At 36.3% G+C, this 26,608-nt stretch overlaps 1 protein-coding gene across 5 annotated transcripts in view; it reads left to right on the forward strand.

The window, feature by feature from the left end:
• The window catches only part of SYTL5 (synaptotagmin like 5), a 216,674-nt gene that overhangs the window by 108,829 nt on the left and 81,237 nt on the right, over positions 1-26,608 (forward strand). For 4 of the 5 annotated variants that reach the window (XM_039888172.1, XM_039888171.1, XM_039888173.1 and 1 more), the window contains 2 exons: positions 5,692-6,172; positions 26,223-26,432. In XM_039888172.1, coding sequence (XP_039744106.1) covers positions 6,054-6,172; positions 26,223-26,432 — 329 coding nt within the window. In that variant the 5' untranslated portion in view covers positions 5,692-6,053. Of the gene's footprint in view, positions 1-5,691; positions 6,173-21,678; positions 21,839-26,222; positions 26,433-26,608 lie in introns of those variants that run through there. The other variant, XM_039888174.1, reaches the window with a different exon arrangement.

Consider the following 26,608-nt stretch of genomic DNA (forward strand, 5'->3'; position numbering starts at 1 on the left):
CATCCGAAAAGATATTTGCACACCAATGTTCATAGCAGCATTATTCACAGTGGCCAGGACATGGAAGCAACCGAAGTGTCCTATGATAATGTATAAAGAAGCTGTGGTACATATATACAATGGAATGTTTCTTAGGCATAAGAAGAGATTAAATACTGCCATTTGGGACAACATGGATGGACCTCGAGATAATCATGCTAAGTCAAATAAGCCAGACAGAAAAAGGTGAAAATAATATATCACTTATATGTGGCATATAAACCTAAAAGCAACAAATGAACAGGACAAACAGAGACTTATGGACCTGGACTATAGACTAGTGGTTAACAGAGGGTAGGGGATGAAGGAAGAGGGAGGAGGTAGACAGGGTAAAGGGGGTCAAATATAGGGGAGTTGGGGTAGGGTGAAGTGGGTAAGGGGGATCAAATATATGGTAGCTGAAGGAAACTGGACTTTGGGTGATAAACACAACAGAATATACAGATGTCAAATTATAATGTACACCTGAAAATTATATGCTTGTATTAACCAATGTTACACCAATAAACTTAATTAAAAAAAAAATTAGTGATCATGAACTTATAAGAACTATAAAAGCTCTGAGAGTTTACTTTACTTTCAAGCTAACAAGTAGGTCTATCATGGTTTTATATGTGATAGTCGAAGACACTTGGGTCAGAAACTATGGACTTTATTACTCACAGCACAACAAGTCTCATGAGCTTCATGCTTGCATTGGTTCCCTTTGTCCCCAAGTGCCCAGGTGGAAACTGGGCATGAGAGGATTTGCATAACAGCTGAGGAATCCTGAATTTAGGGAACCCAGACTTTTTACAGTGGATCGTAAGCAAATCTGTCTTCTGCCTTGGAGAGAGACTTGTTTTACTAAACAGTAAGCAAATCTGCCCTTTGCTCCAGAGACAGACACTGTGTCTTTCAAAGCTGATCACTAAACAGACATTCTTGGAAGATATGTAGATATGAAAGAAACCTATGGAGAATTCTCTCTCAACTAAGGGTTGAACTTATTTCCACTTCCACTAATGGAACATGAGCATGCCCACTTCTATACACCTTCACCAAACACTGGATGATACAGATTTTTTTTTTACATTTCATAATCTAATGGAAAGCTAAGAATTTTTCTCCTTGTTGTAATTTACAGTTACATAACTAGTGAGCTAAGTGAGCATCTTTTCATGTTGACATGAATTGGTTGTAAATTGCCTTTTCTTATTTTTTTTTGTCCCTTAATGATTTATTTTCTCATAACTTATAAAAGCTTTTTATATTTTCTAGATATTAATCCTTTTCCTGATTTTTATGGAGCAATCTTATTCTTCCAACCTATCTCTTGTTTCTTTTAGTTTTATTTGCAGTGGCTTCCTTTGTACAGATACTTTAAATTTATATATGGTCTATTCTGTGAAACTATTTGAGGAGCAATATAGAATTTTGTAGGTCTTGGAAGTTAAAAAGCATTTGGAGGTTAAATATGATATAAGTGTATTGTCTAATTTTTGTTTCAAATCTTTTGAATTTATTTAGATTTCCTTCTAACCAGTTTTTTTTTTAAGATAGTGAATATCTTCTTTAAAAACATCAAAATACATGATGCCAGAATAAGAATCAATAATGTTAACTATCGTATTCCAAACTAGGGGTTCTGTCACAATTCACAGTAAACATTAGAGCATTAAAGACTCAGAAATTCTGTAGAAGAAAAAATATTTAGTTTGGTTTCACTCCACATAGTCAAAACTTTGTTGGCCTGAAGAACTTTTAAAGATTCTGTAGAGTATCTTATAACAGTTTGTGGGATGCTGTTGTTCCATGGGGGTACTGAGAGGCAGTCATATCTAATGGGTAGAACCAGCAGCCTTAAATCAAAGTGCTCTGAGTTACTAAATGGGTAACTTTGGACATGTTAATTCTCTACACCTCAATTTTGTCATCTCTATAATGGGGGTGTTACAGTTCATTTTATGAGAGGGTCATAAGGATTAGTTGCATTTGTAAGTGTTGGCTGTTAAGATTGTGGAACATTCTGAAGATGCTGCTCATGGAATGTTACTATAAAGCTGATAAAAGCTGATGGTATTGTTAGTTGTCCTTTGTATTATTGTTCAGAGAATCAATACTACTGTAATTTTCTTAAAAAAAATTCAACTACTAAACTCTTGTGGCATGTGCCACACAGAGTTGCCCATGTGAGAAGAAACTGCTCTATCAAAAAATCAATCCCTGCAGTTCCATAGCATCTGTCCTTGAGTCTTTCAGCATAGCGAAAGAACTATTTATTTCTCTCCCCACAGTATCTTTATCTCTATGGCAGCTCTTACCTTTTGGCAGTTATGCGGATTCTTGTCTGCTTATCTATTTGAAAGGCACCCCCAAGAGAATTTTGCAATATTCTCTTTAGCTTGTATTCTAAGCCTCCTAAACATTCCTTTAAGTGTGCCAAAAATCTACCTGTTGCGTTGTCACACAGTAACAGACAAGGAAGAAATTAATTTTATTCTTACTAATTTTATCCTAAGCACTTATAGAAATGTTTCATTTTTAAAGCTGCATTTCAAGTACCCCTTCATGAGATATATTTAGATATACCCTCTCTTTGATTAAAATATCAACCCCTATTATTTTAAATGTCTATTACTACTCAAAACAAAAGCTTTTTAAAAAGCTTGTGACTCTGTGTGATCATTTGAGAATTTTTGATTATTGCATCTTTTGTGATGCTCAGAGTTAGTGACCTGTCCAAAGCTATCTATGCTGAAAGGCAGTAGAATGGTGGACAAACCATCTTGTCATCTTTTTAACTATTTAGGCTCAGTTTGGCAAGGCTACTAGACAAAGGGACAAATCCACATCTATAGTATTTAAGGAGAGATACCTGTTTAAGTGAAAGTATTAAAGAATAAAGTAAAACTGAATTTCTTCCTTTAAATATGATCAGTGTTCACTGGGTACATTTAACTAAAATAATGAGAATTGACTCTAGATAAAATGTACTCATTATTTTTACTCATCCGTTTTTCACTTGATTAAAGTGTGTAGTGGGTACGGGATTCTCTAGGAGGTTCCTGTGAACTAGCTGAAAACAAGCATCAAAAATGGTACATACTTAGGTGAATTCATCACAACCCAGATGCTGGTCCTCCAAATGCTCAGAAATTTGATTCAGTCAGCATACAGAGAACAGATAAGACACAGGTTCAAACTAAACCACATATAGAGAGTTTCACTGACAGGACCTGGAATTCACTCCCTGAAGAGAAAGCTTCATGGAAAGCCAACTTATAATTAAGAGTTGTCCAGGAGGAAGTGAAATTCAAGCAAGAGGAAATAGTTGTATGATTTGCGTGATTAATGTCATGAAGATTTGCTAGACTCAGGCCCCATCACCCAAGTGGAGGGTGTCCTACAGGGAATAAACGGGTTATTTTCATTTTGAGGCCTGAGTGTTTCTCCTCTGGTTAGAGTCTGGATGGGAATCATTGTCATCTAGCTCCTTAGATCTCTTTTATCTATGCCCAGACTCACTGTCTCCTCTTCTCTACCCTGTATTATTCTAGGAAGACTGTTTTATCATCAGTTAGAGTCCATCTTACAAATTATAATCACAGTCTAGTCCTGCCTCCTGGAGGAAGCATCCTGTTTTTCTTGATAAGGTTTTGGCTGCTTCTGATCTCCTTGGCCACTTATTTACAAATCAGCTCTAGCAGTTCTGGTACAGATGAGCAAAAATCCATTTAGGGCTATTTTTGTTAAACTCTCACAGGGTAATTTTATTTCTTTTATATCTTTGCTCGATTTCCCATCTTCTCTGTCACATTTGCTACCCCCATGGTATTACTACCTCCTTTTTTTCTCCTTACAGGGCAGACCTTTGGATTTTTAGAGGGTCAACTTACATTTACAGCCCAAGGCCAGGATGACTGGAAGCTTCAGTCAAATATTTTTCTGGCTCCTAACCTCTTGAATAATTTCTAAATACATCTCTATAAAATAGGACATTCTAAATTTGATGTTTCAAATATAAAATATGTCTTAAGTAAACCTGACTGTAATGATAACATGCTCATTTATTAAGTTACCAAGTGGTTTTCCCATATCAGCATGAAACGCGATGAGACACACAGGGATGAAAAAAATCTGTTGTGTTCTTTATCTGAGGAGACCACAGTTGACAGTGATGTAAAAACCAAACCCTTAACCCCTCTGAAGAATCCCTTTTGTTTTTCATCTTGTTGCTTCCTGTTCATGTCAACCTTAGGGTCCTTGATCCCTTCTGCCTCTAGGACTTTGGAGATGGAGAAAAAGCCTGAAGTAAATCTAGAAAGTCTGGACTAACTAGGGCATTTTTCTCAGAGGGAGCTCACTGCTGGTCTATAGGAAACAGTTTAATTTTGAGTCATTTTAGCAAAGTTCTGGTTTGGTGTATAATGTATAGAGCAGACACATAGGGACTTTGGAAAGTTTGAGGCTCTTGACAAGATCCTATGCTTTCAGATTTCCTGAGATTTTAAAGTTAGCTTAACCTTATGGTTACTGGGGAGCCCCAAAACAGCTTCTAAGTAAGTATCTAGTTATGCTTAGAAACCTGGATAGAACCAAGCAAACCAAGTGTAACTTGCAAATAGATTGTAGTTTATAGACCTAGAAGGAAGCTGAGGGACAGTGTCATGGGATGTTGCTAAATCACAAAACCTGGTAGATCACTCTAAGAGTCATTATTCTTAAGGGGATGTACAGAGAGAATCCAGGTACAAAGCCAATGAAAGAATGTGCTCAAGAGTTAAGATGAGGCGCAGGGTCCGGTGAGCTTCTGATGTTGACAAGGGGGTAGTTTTAGAACATCTATTTTGCAGTATATATTACATATCTAGAACAATTCACAAACAACCATTTAAATCATGAGATATAAACCCCCGTCTTGAGAATAAAACATTACTCAATACAGTTGAAGTTCCTGTGTTCTATAAGCACATCTCTCTGAATTTCTGTGTTTATACTACAAATATATGCATTCCTTAATTAGATACAATGTTTAAGTTATTTCCTTCATATATATATATATGTGTGTGTGTGTGTGTGTGTGTGTATATGAAGTGTATATATATATATGAAGTATATATATATATATGAAGTATATATATGTGAAGTATATATATATGAAGTATATATATATATGTATACTGTCATTCTGCATGAATTTTTCTGTAACTTGAGTTTTTCATTCAACATGATGTTTGTAAGATGTATTCAGGTCGATACATATAGCACTTGTTCATGTTTGTTTTGCTAGCAGTGCTTTTTATGTGGTGTTTTTACTTGTGAGAAGGAAGTGGGAGGAGGTGGGAGCCACTTAAGGGACTGGTCCTGTCATGGACAGTCCAGACTGTGCATTTAGTGTCCCCAGGTGGTGACCCACTTCACCCATGGGTCAGCTGCAAGTATGGTATGGGATCTGCTGGCAGAGGAAGCTAATTGTAATGGAAGAAACGGAATTTGCATAGAGAACCTGGAATCAACTAAATATAAATAACGTTTCATGGTAATAAACACACTATGGATTAAAATTTATTTTTTAAATATATCACTTGAAACAATTAGACACTCTTACAAGTGCAGTGGGAAAAATGACCTAATGAATTTTTCTCTCCTTTGTTTTCTCCACCTTTTCAGTGTTTTCTGGGTTCTGCCCCCAGCAGATCTGATTCCTGCCCTGTAGCTTTCTGAAAGATTAATGTTGAGCATCATTAGTGAAACTCAGCTGCCGCCTCTGTACACAACAGCAAAGGCTTTGGAGAGCTTTTTCAGTTAAAACAATAATGACTTTCTTGGACTATAATCCCAGTGGATCCTGTTTTCTGTGTAGCCTGGATGAATACCTAACTACCATTGGTAGTTCTTCAGAGACCTTATAAAAACTACTCTACATCAAAAAACTGAGTGCCTCTGGGTTGTTGAAGAGGGCCTTAAGAATTGGGATATCAATTCACCTGGAAGATTCAACCACTGCTACTCGGAGCTGCTGCTGAAATACCATGTCTAAGAACTCAGAGTTCATCAATCTATCATTTTTATTAGACCATGAAAAGGAAATTATTTTGGGAGTCTTAAAGAGAGATGAATATTTGAAAAAAGTGGAGGACAAGAGAATAAGGTAATATTCTTTGATCTTTTCTGCCCTCCTTGACCGCTGTTTGTTTGAAACAATTTAGATCAGAAATGGAGCAATTGCAACCACTTTGGAGACAAATATTGGTCAGTGACTTCATAGGTTCCCAGCAATAGATCAAGTATTAGAAAACATCTTTGGCGCTTTACTATTTAGCTAGATGGAAGAATGGAATTGAGCTGATAATATAGTGGTGATGAGAATGTCCATTTGGTAATAACATCATACCTAGTAGCTAAGTGGAAGGACTGCCCAGGTTTTAGTACCAGCTCTGGTATGTGTTAATTGTGTGACCTTGAGTAAGTTACTCAACTTCTCTATGCCTTGGTTCCCTCATCAATAAAACAAGGGTAATAATAGAAGATAACTCATAGGGTTATTGCAAGAATTAAGGAAGATAATACATGGGCAGAGCCTGGTAACTAAGTGTAGAATAAATGTTAGCTATTATTTATTTATAATGCCATTCTCAGGTCAGTCTTACTGGGAATTTGCCTCCACTGTAGCTGGGAGAAGAGTAAGGGGCTCTGGAGAGTGAAAAGTAACCACAGTACCTCAGTAATCACCTGAATATCTTGAAATAAGTTTCTCTGTGAGGGAAGTTGAATAATATGGGTACGATTAAGTTTTACATCAATTGTAGGCATGGCTGATATTTAGCTGGATCCCCAGTTATGACCTCACCTATCTATGTTTCAGCCAGCATCCATTATGATTGGTTGCATCATCTGTTCTGAATGGTCATAGCATCATTCTGATTGGTTGCTGCATTCATTGTGATTGGTTGCTGCCTGTCATGTTTTGCTTGTTAAATATATTTGATTATTACATCTCACCTATGAATAGAGGAACGGAAATAAATAGAGTTGCCTCCTCGGTCAGTGCCTGCTATACAACATGATGTAGCTTTAGTGTCTTGTATGTTACCCAAAACCAAAATCAGAAGCTTATGTTTATTTTTCGCGGGGAGAAAACTTGTCATAAGATTATCTGAACATGTTGCGAAAATATTCAAAGTACCTAAAGGAACCAGGATCCTTAGAATTGGACATACATTGAAATATTCTTGATCGATGCTTTTTTCATAGTTCAGAGCCCAGAATTTTCATTTCCATCATTCTAAGATATTCAGTCAATCTTAAAGAAACAATGGCTTTGATTAAAATTATCGTACTTTTACTATGCCTATAATTCAGGTGGCAACAAAAGGCAGTTAATGATTTTGAAGAAATAAGAAATGATATTTTTGGCATTGGCATTCCAGTCATTAAAAGTGACTAAATTTTTTTCCCCTATGATTATTGTCCTCAGATTCTCTTTTTAAAAATTTTTAAAATTAAGTTTATTAGGGTAACATTGCTTAATACAATTATATAATTTTCAAGTGTACATTATAATTTGATATCTGTATATAAAAGTGACTAAATTTTCTAATGTGCTACAAAAAGTTATATTGTTTATGGGGGGCAAGGTGCTAACCAGTTATTGATGACATTCTCAAGAGAATTAAAATTCACTCTCTTCAGGAAAAAAATTAATAATCAGATCCCAGGAAACACTGAAGTACAATGAATAGGCTTTTGTTCGGGATATTATTTTTCTGTCATTCTCAATATCTTTTAGTAATAATGTATTATACTCCTTTCTTTTTCTCTATTTTTCTTCCCTTGTCTTCTTTCTTTATTCTCTGTAAAGAAATTTAGCCAAATAGTATAATATACAAAATAGCTACGAAGGATAAAGTTGTTGATTTTCTGGCTCTTTAAACTTTTTTGAGGATTTGAGTATTTTTTCTACACTGTGTTAGATATGTTGTCTTGTTTTGTTCTGAGCTACCAAGGCATGATCCCAGGCCAGATGACTCAGGCTCTGCCACTCTTAACAGCCTTGCATATTGAGAAGCCATGTCAAAGTCAATGGTATTTAGAATGCATGCTGTTGAATCACACACACCCACACTTGTTGATTGAAATCTTAGTCACACCATGGAATCTTTGTGTCACCTTAGACAAGTTACTTCCTTAGATAAATCTAGTTTTCTCATTTGACAAAACAGAAATAATAGCATTAACTACCTCATAAGGTTGTCTTAAGGCTTAAGTAAGCTATTATCAAGAGCTTAGAGCAATGCTGACATACAGTAAGTACTCAATAATCCTGGGTTTATGTCCCTAATGAGCAGCCCAAGCCAATGGCCAAATGGTGCAGAAATGCTTTGCCTCAAGGCCAGACAGACTGCAGTGCAGCTTCTGCTTCAGAGCTCCTTATGGGATCATATCTGAGGCTGGACTTCACACTTGCTTAGCCCCTCTTCCCTTCCCTTTCCTGCCTCACCTCCTTGCACACAAATCTACATCTCAGAGTTAGCTTCTGGAAAACCCAACCAGAAAATTTGCCAGATCAGACAGGGAACTTAGTCCTTTTTCTTGATATCCTCCCTAATCGTCAACACAAGGAATTTATGGTGTAGTAGATTTTATTGCGACAGTAAACTTTTGTGCTAGCTATTATAATAATTGTTTTCACCATGCTACAGAGATGTAGGCTGATATTTTGTGGGAATCTAGAGGAAGATGTGATTAATTATGAATAAGATAGAAGATAGAAATAGAAGGAATAGTTTCACAGAAGAGGTCATAGTTGAGCTTAGCCCAGAAATGTGAAAAGCATTTCGATATTGGCAAGTCTATGTCAACTGTGTTTCATTTGTTTACCATGAACCATAAAAATCACCTTTAGATTCTCCTAATAGGTTTCAGAAGGGAATGGAAGCCAAATAAACTTTTTTATGCATTATAATGATTACAAAGAAGAAACTGATCTAGAAGGTAAACAGGAGTTTGGGGAGCATTAGATTTACTGTTTGTGTATTTATTTGCTTGAGTAGGTTTTCCTTAGAGATAACGAAAATAGAACAATGGGAGAGTGTAAAAGTTGTAATGAATCATCATTTCAGAGGCTTATCACCCAACTGTGCTCCACAGTCCACATAGCCTCTGAAGTGTGGCAGTTATTAAGGTGAGACTGGTCTCTGGGTGCTCCTAAAGGTGCTCTGCACTCAAAGTCACATGAGAAGCCTAATAATTACCTCCAGTCATGAACTACAGAGGCATCTGCCTATTATCAGAGTATTATAGGTTCATCCAGAAGGCTCAAATATATTTTTCTCCTTCAGTCCGAGTAGGAAGAGGTAGTAGGAGATACCTAGACAGAGATTTTGACTATTAGAGAGTAAGAATATTTTAAATGTTCTCTCTGAAGAACAGATCACTTAGATTTATCGATGGCTTTAATGCAACGAAAGAGGGAAGAACTGATGCAAAAGTTGTGATAACAGTGATTGCAGGTAGAAAAAATATTGACTATTTGGAAGCACAAAATAAACATCTTTGTCGATCATTATGCACCTTAGATGTTTCTAACTTTGGAAGAACTGAGCTTAACATAAAGAAGTACGTGGCTCATAGTATCTACTCCCGCCAAAATCTCATGAACAAATTCTAACTCTACTTGACCTTCTGTACCTGAATACAAATACTACTAAATGTCTACTTTGTGGTATTGCCTTGTGTAAGAAATCAACTTTTAAATGACTGTTCATTTCAGCAGTTCATCTGTGAGCTTTGTTCAAAGAGGATGTCATTTCCATTTGACTACAATACCTGAGAACATATCTGGATTTAATGTTCTCTTTATCACCTATTTTTGGATTTCTAATGGTAAACACTATTGATTGCCTTATTGCATACATTTCTCTCTTCTTCCTCCCTATCTAAATCTCAGTTTTGCTCAGCTCCAGCAATGGATTTTTAAATAATCAGTCACCCCTTGACTGGGATATCTCTGGCAACCATTATTAGTCTGGAAGTGGACATGAAACCAAAGATGACCCACTTAGACAATAGCCCAAATTTGTGGAATGCTTACATGGAAGGACCTGTTCAAAGAAATATGTAATCCCGATTGTCGTTGAATTCGAAAGCCAGCATAACAATGAAGCTGAGCCAAAAGAGAGGCAGAGAATTGTTGTCAGCATCCTGATATACAAGAACCGGCCATATTTCTAGACTTCTTCTTTAAGCAATATAATATATTTCTGCATTATTTATAGCAGTTTGAATCAGATTTTCTGTTACATGCAGCCAAGAGCATCCCACAGTCCCCAAGAGTCAGAAGTAATCAACATTCGTCGAATATTTTCTATTGGCCAAGTGCTATGTATGTATTGTCAGAATAGAATAGTGGAGGTGAGCAGAGACACAATCTGATGCTTGTTGGGTCCATAAACATAAAGACGTTTGTAGTTATGGATCAGACTTTATCCATGGTGTAGACCAGGAGTCAGCAAACTTTTTAGTAAAGGACCATATAGTAAATAGTTTAGGCTCTACAGGGCATATATTCTCTGTTATGATTACTTCACTCTGCTATTGTAGTATGAAAGCAGAAATAGACAATATGTAGGGAAATGGGTATGGCTCATGTTCCAATTAAAAAAAAAATGACCCAACTAAATGTTATCTATAAGAAACTCACTTCAAATTTAACAATAAAAGTAAAAGGATAAAAAGTAAACAAAAACTTTATTTACAAAAACAGGAAGTGGGCTGGATTTGACCCAAGGGCTGTAGTTTGCTGACCTTTGGTGTTGAAAACACCACCTTGGTAGTTTCTAGCCTTAAGAATAGCCGCATACAACCTGAAAGCTTGATAAGCCGCCATCTCAGGGAGAAGCCGAACATTTATATTTATAGTCCAAGATATAGGATAGAGTTGGACTAGAAACCGTCAACTATCAGAGATAGAGCATAGGCTTCTGTCTGGGAGGTTAAATGATTCCCCAGAGTCTTGCCATCTCTAGGAGATATTTATGCCTCACCCAATCTGTAGTGGCTCATGTGTTGGAATAGCTTAAATGTGTTTCATTGCCTCTGTAGAATAACAGCAAAATTAACCTGGAAGAATAGAAAATACCAAGAAATCATAGAAGATTCTGTAAATTACAAGGGAAAAATTACAAATTCATCTTTCCAATGAGGTGAAATTATTAATATCCCCCCATAGATGGGGAAACTGAAGTGCACAGTTAAATAACTTGTCCAAGGTTGCACAGATAGTAAGTGGCAGAACTGCAATTTATATTCCCATAGTCTGGCTCCAGAGCTCACATTCAACTCTTAGGTCACTTTTAACTTCTGAGTGACATATCTGACCTTTTGGTGTGGAGGGAAGGGAGGCAGAAAAAAGAGATGGTAAACTATCCAATGCCTACCTCACACCAGAGAATGTATTACTCAATTCACAAATATATCTTCATTTAATCCCCATGTCATCCCTGAGGTATGTGCTATTAAAATGTACTATAGCTGTGGCAACTGAAATTTAGATTAAATAATTTGCTCAGCTGGTAAACATCAGAGCTAAGGTTCTCTCCATATTGCTTCCCTTTCCTCTCTGCTGTGATGCTCATACAATAAGTGTACTATTCACACTTTGATGAAAGCCTATACACAGCCTTACTAATAGCTTTCAGAGAAATGGAACAAAGTGGAAAACATTTCTTTAGGCTGGTATTTACTGATAGTTCTGACCTATAAGCTGTATAACACTATCCAAAGTTACTATGACATTTAGTGAAGCATTGCTTTTGCCCAATAAAAGCTGACAAGAATTCCTTATACTGTTCTCTTCATGCTGAAAACCAAAGTACAAGTGTTTTCTGTTTTGTTCCACAGAACTGGCTCAGCTGATGGGCCACTAAGCAAGCCAGAGCTTAGTATCATCAAGAGACCACAGATCCCAACCTGGAAACTTCCATTCACCTTGTGGCTTTGTTTTTATGTGGTCGATACCATCATTTTAGAGCAGGGGGAGGGAGGAAAGAGGAGGATGAAACAGAAGGGGACAGCATATTCAAATCTGCTATTTGGAATCCTGCAAATAAGGTAAATATTTGGTTCAAATAGATGTGAAATGAGTTCAAGAATTATCTATTCAGCCTGGAAGTTAGGGAGGCCAGTAAGTGCCTTCCCTCTTAATACTCTACAAATATTTGATCTGTGGGGCTGTTTGTTTTTCCAAATCTTATCACTACCACTAAGAACAAAATTAGTTTGACCTTCTCAAAAGCTTAAAGACTCACTGTCACTGTAAAACACCAGGAGAACTATCGGAGCAGGCTTCTGGTTTGTTAAGCATTTTGTTTTAATCCTTGTAAAATTGCCACAAAGTGTCTTAATGGATTAACAGAAACTCCCAGCATGAACACACTGGCTCCCTAATAGAACACACACTCTTAATGAGTCATAGAGAATTGGAATAAAAATCCGGCTTTGCCTTAAACAAATTTAAAACCTTAGGGTTTTTCCCACCACAGACCTTACTGATTTTGATATATATACACACATTGAGAAACTAACCTAAATTTTGATTCTACAGCATTTTCCTCCAAGTAATTCTTGTAGGGCTTACTGTAGGCACAGGGCCACTAATACCTGATATTTGGGGACATTTCAAACACCAGATTGTCCAAATAGATATAATTGCCAGACCATTTTTTTTTGTTTGAAATAATATGGTCACCATAAGTAAAATTGTTACCTATGGGCAGGGCGAGAGAAGGAGGTGGGAATGAATGAGAATAAATCTATCTCTTTGATTCTTCCTAAAATTCCCCTTTTAGTACCCTTTCTCTTTCTTGTGCTCCTTGTGTACTGCCTAGGCAGATTTGGTGTAGAGCAGGTGTCCCCAACTCCCAGGCTGTGGACCGATACCGGTCTATGGCCTGTTAGGAACAGGGATGCACAGCAGGCAGTGAATGACGGGCATGCCAGTGAGGAAATCTTCATCTGTATTTGCAACTGTTCCCCAGCATTAGTGATACCGTTTCAGCTCCACCTCAGATCATCAGTCATTAGATTCTCATAGGAGTACTGGTCCCTGGTGCCAAAAAGGTTGGGTATTGCTGGTGTAGAGGACATGCCCCTAGATAGCAGAGATTAATTTGCACTCACGTCCAGGAAACTACCATTTCCTTTTTTTAAAAAAAAATTATTATGGTGACATTGGTTAACGAAATATAGTAAGTTTCAAGTGTACAATTTAGCAATAAGGCATGCATGTGTATGTGTGGTGTTCACCACTCATAGTTAGATTTCTTTCTTTCACCACATATTTGATCCTCTTTACCCTATCCACCTCCACCCTCCCCTCACCCTCTAGTAACCACTAGTCTATAAACTATGTCCATGAGTCTCTGTCCTGTTCGTTTGTTGCTTTTAGGTTTATATCCCACATATAAGTGATATCGTGTGGTTTTAAACTTTTTCTGTCTGGCTTATTTCCTTAGCATGATTATCTTGAGGTCCGTCCACACTGTCACAAATGGCAATATTTCATCTTCTTATGGCTGAATAATATTCCATTATATATAGGCACGACAGCTTCTTTAGCCAATTATCTATCATAGGGCACTTCGGTTCCTTTTATCGTAAGTGGAAGAAACAGAACTATAATTCCCATGTAATCCACAACATGGCTGAATGATTGTGGAGTAAAATGTTGGGGCTGGGAGGAAGAGTGAAGAAGACACCCTGCAAAAGGTAGGTCAGTTTATAAGGGAAGATTTAATTAAGCAAATACCAACTACGTTCTTGGTGAAATAGGCATTTTATTTATAAGGAAATATAAGTGAAAAGTTCATTAACAAACTAACACCTCTAACATTTTAGACTTCAGGCATGTGACCATTTTATATCAACAGTTTATATGACTGTTCCTATATTAATGGAAGTTAGGGTTTGATTGATTTAAATCTGTAATAAAATTTCGATGACATTTAATAGTTTTTCCTAATCATTATTTCATTGCAGAGTAATTAAATGTAACTTCCAAGCATTTCATGCAAATGTCTAAAATTAAAACTTACACAGCAAAGGATTTTTTAAACGTTTGTAAAATCAATAATGTACAAGGATCTATAAAGAGTGTCAATGTATACAACATTTTTTATATCATAAATCCTTAACTCACTTAAAGAAATATTTAGAATATTTTGATATATTTTAATTATAGAAGTAATATGTATATTATAGAATATTAGAAAATGCATATAATATGAACTTCCCAAAGATAGTTTCCACTTTTGTTAAATTCCTTTCCTGATGTTTTCCTGTGTCTACAGGTAACTTTCATATAATTGGAACCATATTATTTATGTAATTTTGTATCCTCCAGTTTTGCTTAACTTTATTTAATGAACATTTTTTTCATGTCATTAAAAATTCTTTGGAAGCATCATTCTTATTGGCTGGGTAAGATTTCACAACACGGATATACAATATTTGATTATTTGTCTTAATTACCACGAACATCCTTATTCTTAAATCTTCTGTCTTAATTTTTATTATATTATTCATATTTTGATTGACATTTCCTTGGAATTGAAAAATTGTCTCCAGAAATGTCATGTCCATTTCCTCTTCACTAAACTATTACATCATAGCACTGCTAACATCAACTGTACAGTTATAAATCATTACTAATTTGATAAAGTTGTGCCCTATGTTAATTTGCACTTATGTGGTTATTAGTGTTTTTACGTGATTGCTAGTCATTTGTATTTGCTCTTCTGTGAAATTTTTATTCACATTGTTTATCCATGTACTATTGAGTATTAGTGTTTCAATGTTGTATGAATTCTTTTTGTCATATATTTGGGAAATATATTTTCAAGATTCAGCAAAAATTTATTATGTACTTATTGTATGCAATGCATAGGAGATGGAGATGAATTAATTTCCAATTAACAGAAGCAAAATTTTATTTGGATTGTGAAAAGTCTCCAATTTTACATGGACTCAAACTAATATATTCTTTCTGTAAAATATAAATAATTTACATCTTTAATTCTATATATAGTTAGTATTTTACAGTCAGGATTTACATTCTTCTCTACTTCTATAATAGTATCCATACTATTTATGAGTATAGAGATTTGGGTAAACTCAAGTCTGAGAGTCACAGAACCAAAATAATAGCTTAAGTAAGAGAGAAGTTTCTTTTTTTTTTCTTTTTTACCTAGATGAGGTCAAGAGGAAAGCAATCCAGGGCTGCTAATGGTGGCTCCATGCTCATCAGAGGCCCTTGGTCCTTCTAACTGATTGCTCTGCCGTCTTCAACATGGGCTAATACCTGTTAAAAAATATTCCGATACCTATTAAAATGGTAAGGAAGACTTTATTTAGGACTATTGCAATAGATTTCAAGACTATCATAAAAAAAAAATAAAAAAAAAAAGAACTATGGCAATAGGGGAGAGAGATCAAGCTCAACTCTCAATACAGCAAAGACAGAGGAGGATTTATAGCACAGTAAGGGGGTCAATAAATGGAAAATTACTAAGAGGAGACATTGATGGTAGAGGGATTTTTACTAAACTGGCCTATCAGAATTCTTGCTGAAGGCAGGCCAGATTGATAGCAGATATCAGGGGTAGGGGATTCTCATTAAGCTAATTTAGCAGAATTCTTACTAAATCTGGACTATTCAGGCTGAAGACAGGACCCAAGGACAAGGTCTAATCAAAAAGAGGTCTCAGAGGAGCCTGTCTAAAGTTTGGTCAAGGAGAGAGTCTTAGTCACACCTTATGGTCCAAGATGGCTGCTCCAGCTCTCGTCCTACTGTCCTCATTTCAGTCAGCTGGCAAAGCGCAGAAAAGATTTCTTTCCCTTAAGGACATGTTTTGAATAGTTTCACAGATGACCTTGCTTACATTGTGTTGGCTATAATGTAGTCACATGGCCATACATGCTGCAAGGGAGCTTGTAAATTTAACTGGGAAATATAGTCTTTATTCTGGGTGGCCATGTGTCCAGCTCACATTTGGGGTTTTTTATTGATATAAAAGAGTAGAAAGAAAACGAGGAAAAAACCTAGCAATCTGATAAAAATGGGTGTAATTAAGATCATGCATCTTATGGTTCAGATTTATTTGTGGCTTAGCAAAAATCTCATCTTCCTTTTTATGGAATCTGAAAGCAATTGTCAGTGATTTTTTTCAGTGGAGGATATAAGAAAAAACAGCGTATAAAGAAGACAACATTTTAGTCATCTTCAATGAATTTCAAGGAAATGATGACTTGACATTTCTTGTACCAGATACTGATACTGATTACTAGGAAAAATGCTGAAAGTGTATTTTATAATAACCTTTATCTATGAAAATGTGAGTCCCTATAAACATACTTAAAGAGGTAAAATGGGAAAAATTAAGTACTGATAATTATCTTTGCTGAACACATAACTCCTTTGCTGCATTTAAAATAAGTTAGTGTGCACAAATTCAATTTAGAGACATTTTAAAAATTAAATTCATATGTTTATAAAAATTAAAACTAGTACGTATTTGTTTTAGCAGCAGAAATAGTTTTAAAGAATTTTTAAGGGCAACATGTTTTCTTTAAATTACCTGTTTTTATTTACAAATGCCCAATTTTCTCCCATCAAGTCACTTCTGTCCTTGCATTGTCATAGCAATAATCTTTACAAGTCCACTACTTTATCTTTTTTTTTAAAAGAAATACATCTTTCCTACTTCTTGCTTTGCTGATTCTATCTCCACCCCCTCTTTCTTTTTTTTTTTTTGTAAACTATAGTTTAATCTTCTAAATCTTTGTTTCTTTTAATTTTAAAATTATTTCGTGCTTTATATTTTCGTATTTTTCAGTGGGATCACTTTGTAAGTTATATTATCGGCTGTTCACCCCCCTCTTTTTCTAAGTAATTTACCATATTGATAACAGGATTTTCTGTTGTTTTTGGTATTCAAGAAAGATGTCCTTTGGGTTTTAGATTAGTAAAACACATCATTGTTTCTTGTTGGGCCAGGAAATTGAGATAATAGTTATTTCAAGGTATTTCCAGGTGGAAGACTTGGTTGGCTAATTACATATGAGATCAATTTCTGCTATGATTTTGAGACTACAGGCATACCTTGGAAATATTAAAGGTTTGGTTCTAGACCACTGCAATAAAGTGAGTCACAATCATATTGCTGGTGGAATGTCTTGCCTTTAACTTGTAAAAAAAAATGCAACATCTGTGAAGTGCAATAAAGTGAAACACAACAAAATGAGGTATGCCCATCTAGTTAATAATAAATAGTTGCCTGTCTGTTCACATGGCCTTGTGAGATAATCTGGTGTATTGCTATGAGTGAAGTGTTTTGCTACCAAGAAGTGCTTGGTGTCATCTGCAGACATGAAGATTTCACAATGCCCTCTTTCCTTGAGGCAATTTCTAAACACATGAAATTTGCACAGTTTACAAAATTTTTTTATCTGGACAAGTGTTTTTTCAATCCTGTTCCTTATTACTTTCTCTGAAGTGGCTTTCTCCATAGCCAAAACTTTCTCTCAGTTCTCAGATGGTCTCGATTCTTTTTAATAGCATTGGATTGGAAAGCTAATCAAAAGCTTTATAAAGTTTATTAGGACCAGAGTGGTATATTTGTTGAAGAACAGCTCCATTGGGGAATGTTTGCCATGAGAGGCTCTGTGATAAGAGGCCATTTGGGCAGATGCCATTTGGTTTGAGAAGCAGGATGGGCAGAAGAAACACTTCATGTTTACTGGGGCGTAACTTTGAGTGGCCTCAGCATGGCTTTGCACAACTAAGAAAGAAATAGTCTTTAATAATACATTGTTCTTTCTGAGAAAAATAAAAACTATTTTAATAGATTGAGAACCAAGGAGAGGAGCCTGATGTTGGGGAAGAGTGCAGATTTTGGAATATAAAATTCTGGATCTGATTCCTGACTGCACCACTTCATAACCCCATGAACCACAGCAAGTTCCTTTCTGAGATTTTACTTTTTTATCTATAAAATGGGAATCTTTATGTCTTTCTCATGAGTTACTGTCAAATGGCATGACGTGTAAAATTGACTGCCTGTTAGTATTTTGGCTAAGTGTTGTGATGGTTAGTTTTCAATAATGAATAGGTTCTGTGCACAGAAGCTACAATCAAAATGAAAAAGTAATATTTTTATATTCAGAGTAGAGAAAGGAGGTCTGGTCACCCCTGGATTTTCCTTAGGCAAATATGAAATGGCCCCAGTGTTGATGGCATTGCCTCTGGATGTGAACAGAATTCAGGAGTGCCAGGAGGTATGCAGTCATTGACATCAGGCTGCTGTGACATTATATAGTATTTCAAGTGATTTTTCTTTCATTGTTTCTGGTTTGACAGTATTTTTCATCAGTCACCATGGTTTTGCTTTCTTAAAGGAATATGAAACTCTAGCTCTAGACAAGAATTTAGCTTGCAGGCATTGCCACAGAGGTTGAAGCAGAACCTGATAGCAACATCTCTGCAAGAGGGCAATAATAAAAAAGAGCTAATATTTACTGAAGTTCTTATTGTATTTATTGGAAAATACGCTTGGTTGTGGGTGACAGAGACACATTATAATAATGGCTTAAACAAGATGAAAATACATCGCTCTCAAATGGAAAAGTGCCAGTTGATTGGCAACTTTGTGGTATTGTTACGTTGTCTCCCTTATAGCATGAGTATGAGCTACTTTACTTTTGTTGCTCCACCAACTGGAGAGTTTGGCTCTTAATTCAAGATGGTTCACCCTGTTGTTTTCATCTCAGCCTCTGGGAAGATAAAAGAGTTCAAGGGAATGGGAGCCCTTTTCTGTTAGGGGCATGTCCTAGAGGTTGTCTATATCATTTCTGATCACATCACATTGGCCAACATTTAGTCTCATGACAAAATTTAACTGCAGGAGGTACTGGGAAATATAATATTTATTCTGAGTGGTCATGAGCCTAGCTAGGCATTCCACTAATAAGGGTAGATCAGATATTGGGAGATACATGCCAGAATTGTCTATTCCACAATTACTATATATCAAGCTGTGTTTAACACCTAATGCTCACAACAACATTATCTTACTTAATGCTCACATCAAAACTATGTATTTGTAACTATTACGACTTTTTTTTAACAGAGGGAGTATTTTGAGAGGCAGAGAGGTTAAGTAATTTTCTTAAAGTCTCAAAGGAAATAAGTGGTAAGGCCAGAATTTGAACCCAGGCTGTCTGACTTTAGAGCCCTGTGCTCTAGGCCACTAGTATATAGTCCTTGCTTATTCATTCTCTCTCTTGAGCCTTGATAGGCTCTTCTAGATGAGATTGGGAATTGTTTAAAGGCATAAGTGAATCAAAGATGCTTTTCAAATTGTTATCTCTGGCTTCCTCTTCTAGGTACCTAATTGCTTCTATTTTAAAATTTCTATCTTATTTGGTGCAAAATAGTATTGAGTACAATTGGGACTAGGCAGGGTAACAAAAAAAAAATAATGCTACTCAAATATGACAGGAATTTTGATGCAAGCAATTCCTGATTTGAAAGGAATGTATCTATGCAAAGATGAAGCAAGCAGTCTTTGTAATGTATTCAACACTTTTGATGATGGACTAGAAAAAATGAATTCAGAGTCCAGAGTGCTAGCCATTACACTATGGAACCAAAAAAAAATGAATTCAGTATATCACCAGAATATAGAAATGACAAGATTTTGTCATTCAACTACAGCTGAGATAGTTCATCTTTTCAATATTTAAAATTTCAATTACATATGGGTCATGAATTCACATATTAATATGAATGTATCTATGTAACAACAAGGAAACATAAAGAATAAACTAATATTTTAAAATGCGAGAGCATCCTGAGCTTATCTCAAATGAAGAATTGGTGTTAGCTGGAATTAAATGTCTTCAATAGCTTCTTTTCTTTTTCTTTGTATTCTTCGGTTTTTAACAGTTGATTTGGTGCCAGATTTATCTCTACTACAATTTTTCATCCATCTCCTGTATGCTTTGCTTCTCTTTAGACAAGAAAAACTAGGGGAATGGTTAGATTTTTAATATTTTCAAGAATCAACATAATTTTGCTTACTGAACAAAAGTGTAGGAATGAGGTTAAGGAAGAGGAAAAAGGTTCTGGACATTTTAACAAAGTAATTGAGAACATTTTGTAGTTTTCTCAGGCTTGCATTATTTTTCCAAAGTGTGTTAAATCTCAATTTAAGACAATTTTAATTTGACTTTATTCCGAATGGATCCAACATTGCACATTTAAAATTTTCTCATTCTCTTTTAAATCACGATGGCTTTATATTGTAAAGGCTTCTATAATTCAGAAATCTCACTACCATACTTCATTGCCTCTGGCCTTCACAAACACCCTCAGAGGAAGATAGGAAAAGAATCGTTATCTTCATTTTGAAGTTGAAGTAGCTGAGACCCAGAGATGTTAAGTGGAATGCCCAGTGATACCCAGGAAGTAGCATGGTTGAGTTTCCCTCTTTTCCTCTCTCCCTCTCCTCCTCCCCCGCTCTTTCTCCTGTCACTTGCTAGCTTTTTTACTTATGCTTTCTTTTATTCATTTAATTAAATGCTATCATGTTACAACCACTGTTCATGTCTTTAAAATGCAAAACTGAACAAAACAGATAGTCTTACCCTCATGGGGATTACAGAGGAGTTGGCAAAAACAAACATTAAACGAGTTAAAAACAGCCAAATAAAGATACAATTACAAATTATGGTATGTTCTGTGAAGAAAAAGAATACAGTCCTATGAGTGAGAATAAGATGGGAATCTGCTATAGATTTGGTGGTCAGAGAAAGCCTCTCTGGGGAAGCAGCAGTAAAGCTGAAGTAAAAAGGATATATAGGAGCCAGCCAGATAAAGAACTAGGCTGTATATTTATCAGTCAGCATAGGCTAAGTGATGCTGAAGTAACAGCCTCAAATTCTTTGTGGCTTATTACAACAAAGATTTAGTTTTCTCTCACGCTACATGTCCCTAACAGGATGGTTGGGGACTCTACTTCATGGCATCCTCAGACCAGGACCCAGACTTACAAAGCAGACACTATTTGGGACATTACCATTGTCCATCCAAAGAAGAGGGTATGTAGCAAACAAAGCACTCACTCTTACAGCTTTTACCTGGAATCATGTATCACATTTCATGGACGAATGCCAGTCATATGACCACATCTAATGCCAAGAGGACAGGGATATGCAGTCCCAACTTATTTTACTTTTCCAGTATCCTTTGCAGCTAGTGGTGGTGATGTGACACTGACTGGTCAAGGAAATCTAAGAAGAGGTCTGATGGCAGGACTTCCAAGTCAATTCTTGCTTTTCTGTTAAGAAACAGGTACAACTGACATCTCTTCTGACATGCCTTCTTTCTGCCTTAAATGGGGATGCTATGCTGGAGCTGCCTGGTCATTTTGTATAGGAATGATAAGCCACATCTTGAAAGTAGGAAACCATCAGGATGCAAGGATGAAAGGAATCCTTAATGACCTGATTTTGTAGTTGAACTAATACAAGCAACTGCCTCATTTTGGATTTCTTGTTTTGTTTTGTTTTGTTTTGCAGGAGAGGGAGGGGATGAAACCAATATTTTATGCCCATTACTTGACACCAGAAGCATTCTTAGCTTATGTGGATGAGAGAAATGAACAGATACTGTGCTTATGGCCCAGAAACTCATCATCCTCAGATATGTCTGTGAGACTGGGCCCACAGTGCAGGAAACAAATGAGGTCTACTTTGCTTTGTAAGTGCTGGCTAGTAAAGCAGGGGGAAGTGATATCTCCCATCCTGTTCCTCTCTTCTAGCTCCCTATACTTCCCTTTTTCTTTGGTACTAATTCTCCAGTTGCATGCTTTCTTTTCCTGATTGCAATCACCCTCTTTTCTCCTCTTCTTGACTGTCCAAAAATGGCTGTGTCCACTTAATGTGAATTATCTAGACATGATTGAATTAGGTCAGTTTCAAGGAGACATTTGAAAAAACCAGTAAGCTGCTTAATATTTTGCGCCAGCCTATGGAATTCTTCCCAGCTTTCCCCACATGTCTCAAGAGATAGTTTCCAGAATATGTAGGACAATTAGCACGAATTGCCTTAAGAATTTCTCAACTAATGTGTTTGGACCTTTAAATTCTTGCCTCCCTGTGGCCTGATTTATACAGAGCCCCAGGTCTTTTCACACTCTAGAAATGCTAACTAGGTGAAACCTGACTGCTAAATAAAGTCCTGTCAGTAGAACACAAAGAAAGATGCAATATAAATGTTTGACTTTATGGCCATAATTTCTCCAAGGAGTCTCACTCTAGTTTAAGTGGTTGAACTTCAGGTATCTGATCATAGAATTTTTTCCAGAAGAGAATTTATTGTTGAAATACCCCATTTTCTCAGTTAATTAGTCTTTGGAACCCAGCCTACTGGGATAGGACTACTGTCTAGGATTGCTATCTTTGTTCTACACATTTCGATTACTTTGTTTCTTTATCATTATTGCACAAATTGTTATATTTTTTTTTTCATTTTTTTTTTTTTTACTCCTACAGCACTTGGTATTCCTAGGTGGTCTCTCATCCAAGTCCTAACCAGGCCCGACCCTGCTTAGCTTCCGAGATCAGACAAGATAGGGCACGTCCAGGGTGGAAATTGTTATACATTTTGAATAGGCAATGTTTTATTTCTCCTGTGTCCTGAGGTGTTTAAATGTCTGCTGTACTTCTCCAAATAAAACAGTTGTGGTCTTCAAATGAGAACTTATCCTGTTATTTTAATGCTTGTAGCTTCTACAGATTTTCAAAACTAAATTGTGTGGAACTTTTCTTACAATTTTATGAGCCATTTATCATGGAATAAAAGGGACACGAGGGTACTTTGTATGGGATTAGGAAAGCATGTGTTGTGGGGTTTGTCATTTGTGTTTAGATAAAAGATTGAGGACTTTAGAGCGCTCTCAGTGGCTCTTACATCATTTGTCTTCTCAACTAACAACAAGGATAATGGAAATTCTTAACAGATATCCTGTTTTGACTCATTTTTATCTCAGAGTATCAGAATGCCTAGCACACAATAGGTACTCAATAAATATTCATTGGATAAATGAATGAGACAATCACATGTTTTGGAAATCTTACTCCTCACTTTTTAAATTCCCCATTTATGAATCTCTCCTTAGGCTGGAAATTAAAAACCTGCTTTCTGTTTTTATCTATACTGCATACTACCTTTAATGTGAGACTCATAATACCTCATAAGTTAGTTCGAAGGCCCAAAAGAGATAATAGTTTTAAACATTTAAGTGCCATTTAATCTGGCATGGAATTGGGTCCCAAGCAGTATGTATAAGAGACTGAAGTCCTTGTTTCTCCCTTTGGGGAGATGCTAGTCTAGTTGGGTATAATAAAGCACAGTAACACAAATGTAAAAGGAGATGATATGAGATGCGTGGGTTGATTCTGGGATGTTTGTTAGAAATGTTGTGTTGACGAAGGGATTGGAGATGAATGGAGTTAAGAAATGGCATGTCTGTGAAGCATTTAATTGGCAATGCACCTATTTTCTAGAGTAGTGTTTTCCAAATTTGGAAGTATACTAAATTAAATAAGGAAACTTTTAAAAATATCATTCTGTAAGCCACATCCCAACCCAGTTACATCAAGATCTGTGAGGGCGAGACTCGGGAATCAGTATTTTTAATAATATGCCAATATATAGCCAAATGTGAAAATAAATGTTCCAGAGCTATGCTTCTCAAACTCTAATCACCTGGATATTTTGTGAAAATGCAGAATCTAATCTAGTAGGTCTGAGGTGCGGCCCTGACATTCCTAACAAGCTCCCAGATGATGCCAACACTTCTGGAACAAAGACCACACTTTGAATAGCTATTTTATAATACACACACACACACACACACACACACACACACACACACATATGTATATGTGTGTGTGTGTATTACTAGGTTACATTTTACATATATATACACACATAAATGTGTGTGTGTGTGTGTAGATATATATATATATCTCTATACACACACACACACATATATATACACACACATATATATATACATATATATATATATCTACACACACACACACACACACACACACACTAGATATATATATATACACTAGATACCATATATATATATATATATATATATATATATATATATATATATATATATATATATCTCCAGGTTACATTTCAGGTAGTAAACAAAAGAAGGAAGAAGGGACATGGAAATAGCATTTATTTAGTACCTATGTGCCAGGAATCATGCTAGTAACTTTACATATATTATTTCATTTAATCTTAAAACCAATCATGTAAGAGTATTACTACCCCCATTTTAGAAATGAGGAGATAGAGTTGAGTAGGTAAATCACTGCCTAAGGTCATACAGCTAATTCATGATGGAACCTGGATTCAAACATAGTCATGTCTGACAGCAAAGCCCATAGGTCAATGGAAATCGTTGGAAACCCTCAAATGCTAAGTAAAAGGGTTTAGATTTAGAACCGCGGGCAATGTCTTTGTAGCTAACTCTTCATTGGATGACTTAAGGAAAGTACCCATATTGTTACCAAGGAACAAAAGTCCCCTTTTCGAGGACCTCAAGCAGGGGTCTTTTCCCCTTCAGTGTCACGAAGCCAATTAGGAGACCAAAAGTGAGCATTAACAGGGCAAGCTTTTATTCTATGGCCAGAGAATGGAGAAGAGGGAGCGCAACTCTCAAATCCACTTCTTCCTTAGCAGTCGAGAGATGGCTTAAATAGAGTAGTAGAAATCAAGGAGAAGTTTAAGTAACTAGGTAGGAGGAATATTCATGGATTTTCGGGGCTGGGAGTGGGAAGGGGCAGTGGCTTTCCTGGGATCATGTTTCCACCCTCTTTTTGTTCTTAATGGTCTCTTCCGGCCGTTGTCATGGCGATTGTCAACTGTCCTGGCGCTGGTAGGTGTGTTTAGCGTGGAGATTGTTATGAACTTTAAAATCTTTTGGAAGTTATTTAGACAGTCATCTTGTTTAGACTGGTTTCAGCTAGTCTTGACAAGTTCTTAACTGCTGATCATGGCCCTACCTATTCTCTCAGAGATAGACGGAGTTAGAGCGGGGAGAGGCATTCAGCCAGGCTCTGCAGGCCTCTCACAGGGTAACAATGTTGCCAAACTTAATTTCTCACTCTTGCCTCATAAAGTTTATCTAGGCAAGAAAGAACATGGTGTTGTTTATATCTCCAGATGGGGGATTATGTTCTAATGTTATAGTATCAAAGATATCCTGGAGAAGTTAGAGTCGAATGTGAATAAATACTACCAGCAAAATAGTAGTGCTAGTGAAGGATGTCAAAATTCAGAATTAAAACACAAACATGTATTGATGTCAAAAGATTGTTGATTCTGGAGGGAGATATTGTGTTTTCTGAAAGCATTTGGCTCTGATTCCTTGATTCTTTCAAATGTTCTTCCAAATGAAAACATTCCTTAAATAAAGATAGCTAGTCTCCTTCATTTTATTTTTTCATATAATTTTAATCTATTTAAGACATTTATTTATCTATCTATCTATTTATATTTTTATTATGATGACATTGGTTAATGAAATTCAGTAAGTTTCAGATGTACAATTCAACAGTAAGGTGTATATATATATATATATATATATATATATTGCGTTGTATGTTCACCACCCATAGTTAGATTTCTTTCTGTCACCACATATTTGACCCCTTTTACCCCATCTACCTCCCCCATCTTCTATCAACCCCTACCCTCTTGTAACCACTAGTCTATTGTCCATGTCCATGAGTCTTTGTTTATCCCATTCATTTGTTGTTTTTAGGTTTATATCGCACATATAAGTGATATCATGTGGTTTTCAACTTTGTCTGGCTCATTTCCTTAGCATGATTATCTTGAGGTCCATCCACACTGTCACAAATGATAATATTTCATCTCTTCTATGGCTGAGTAATATTTCATTGTATATATGTATCACTGCTTCTTTATCCAACCATCTATTGTAAGACACTTCGGTTGCTTCCATGTCCTGGCCACGGTGAATAATGCTGCTATGAACATCTGTGTGCAAACATCTTTTCGGATATGTGATTTTTTTCTCTTTTTCCAGGAAACTGAAAAATGAACTCTTAGAAGCAAAACGTAGAAGTGGGAAGACTCAACAAGAGACCAGCAGAGTCTGTGTCCACTGTCAGAGAAACCTGGGCTTAATATTTGACCGGGGAGATCCATGCCAGGCCTGCTCATTGAGAGTGTGCAGCGAGTGTCGCGTTTCGGGATATGATGGCAGCTGGAAGTGCACTGTCTGTGCCAAAGTCGCGTGAGTTGCCTTTGTTTGGAAAATCAGATTTGACGAGTAAAGGGATTGGCATGGAGAAGCAAACAAGAAAGAGTATTTAAAATTTAGGGATAGAATGTGTAATTAAAAGTATAGCTGAACCAATCCTAGGATCGACAATGCTTTGGCAATGCTGTGTGTGTGTGTGTGTGTGTGTG

The sequence above is a fragment of the Pteropus medius genome, unplaced genomic scaffold, assembly GCF_902729225.1.
Source record: "Pteropus medius unplaced genomic scaffold, Ma_sr-lr_union100, whole genome shotgun sequence".
In the NCBI taxonomy this organism is placed as follows: domain Eukaryota; kingdom Metazoa; phylum Chordata; class Mammalia; order Chiroptera; family Pteropodidae; genus Pteropus; species Pteropus medius.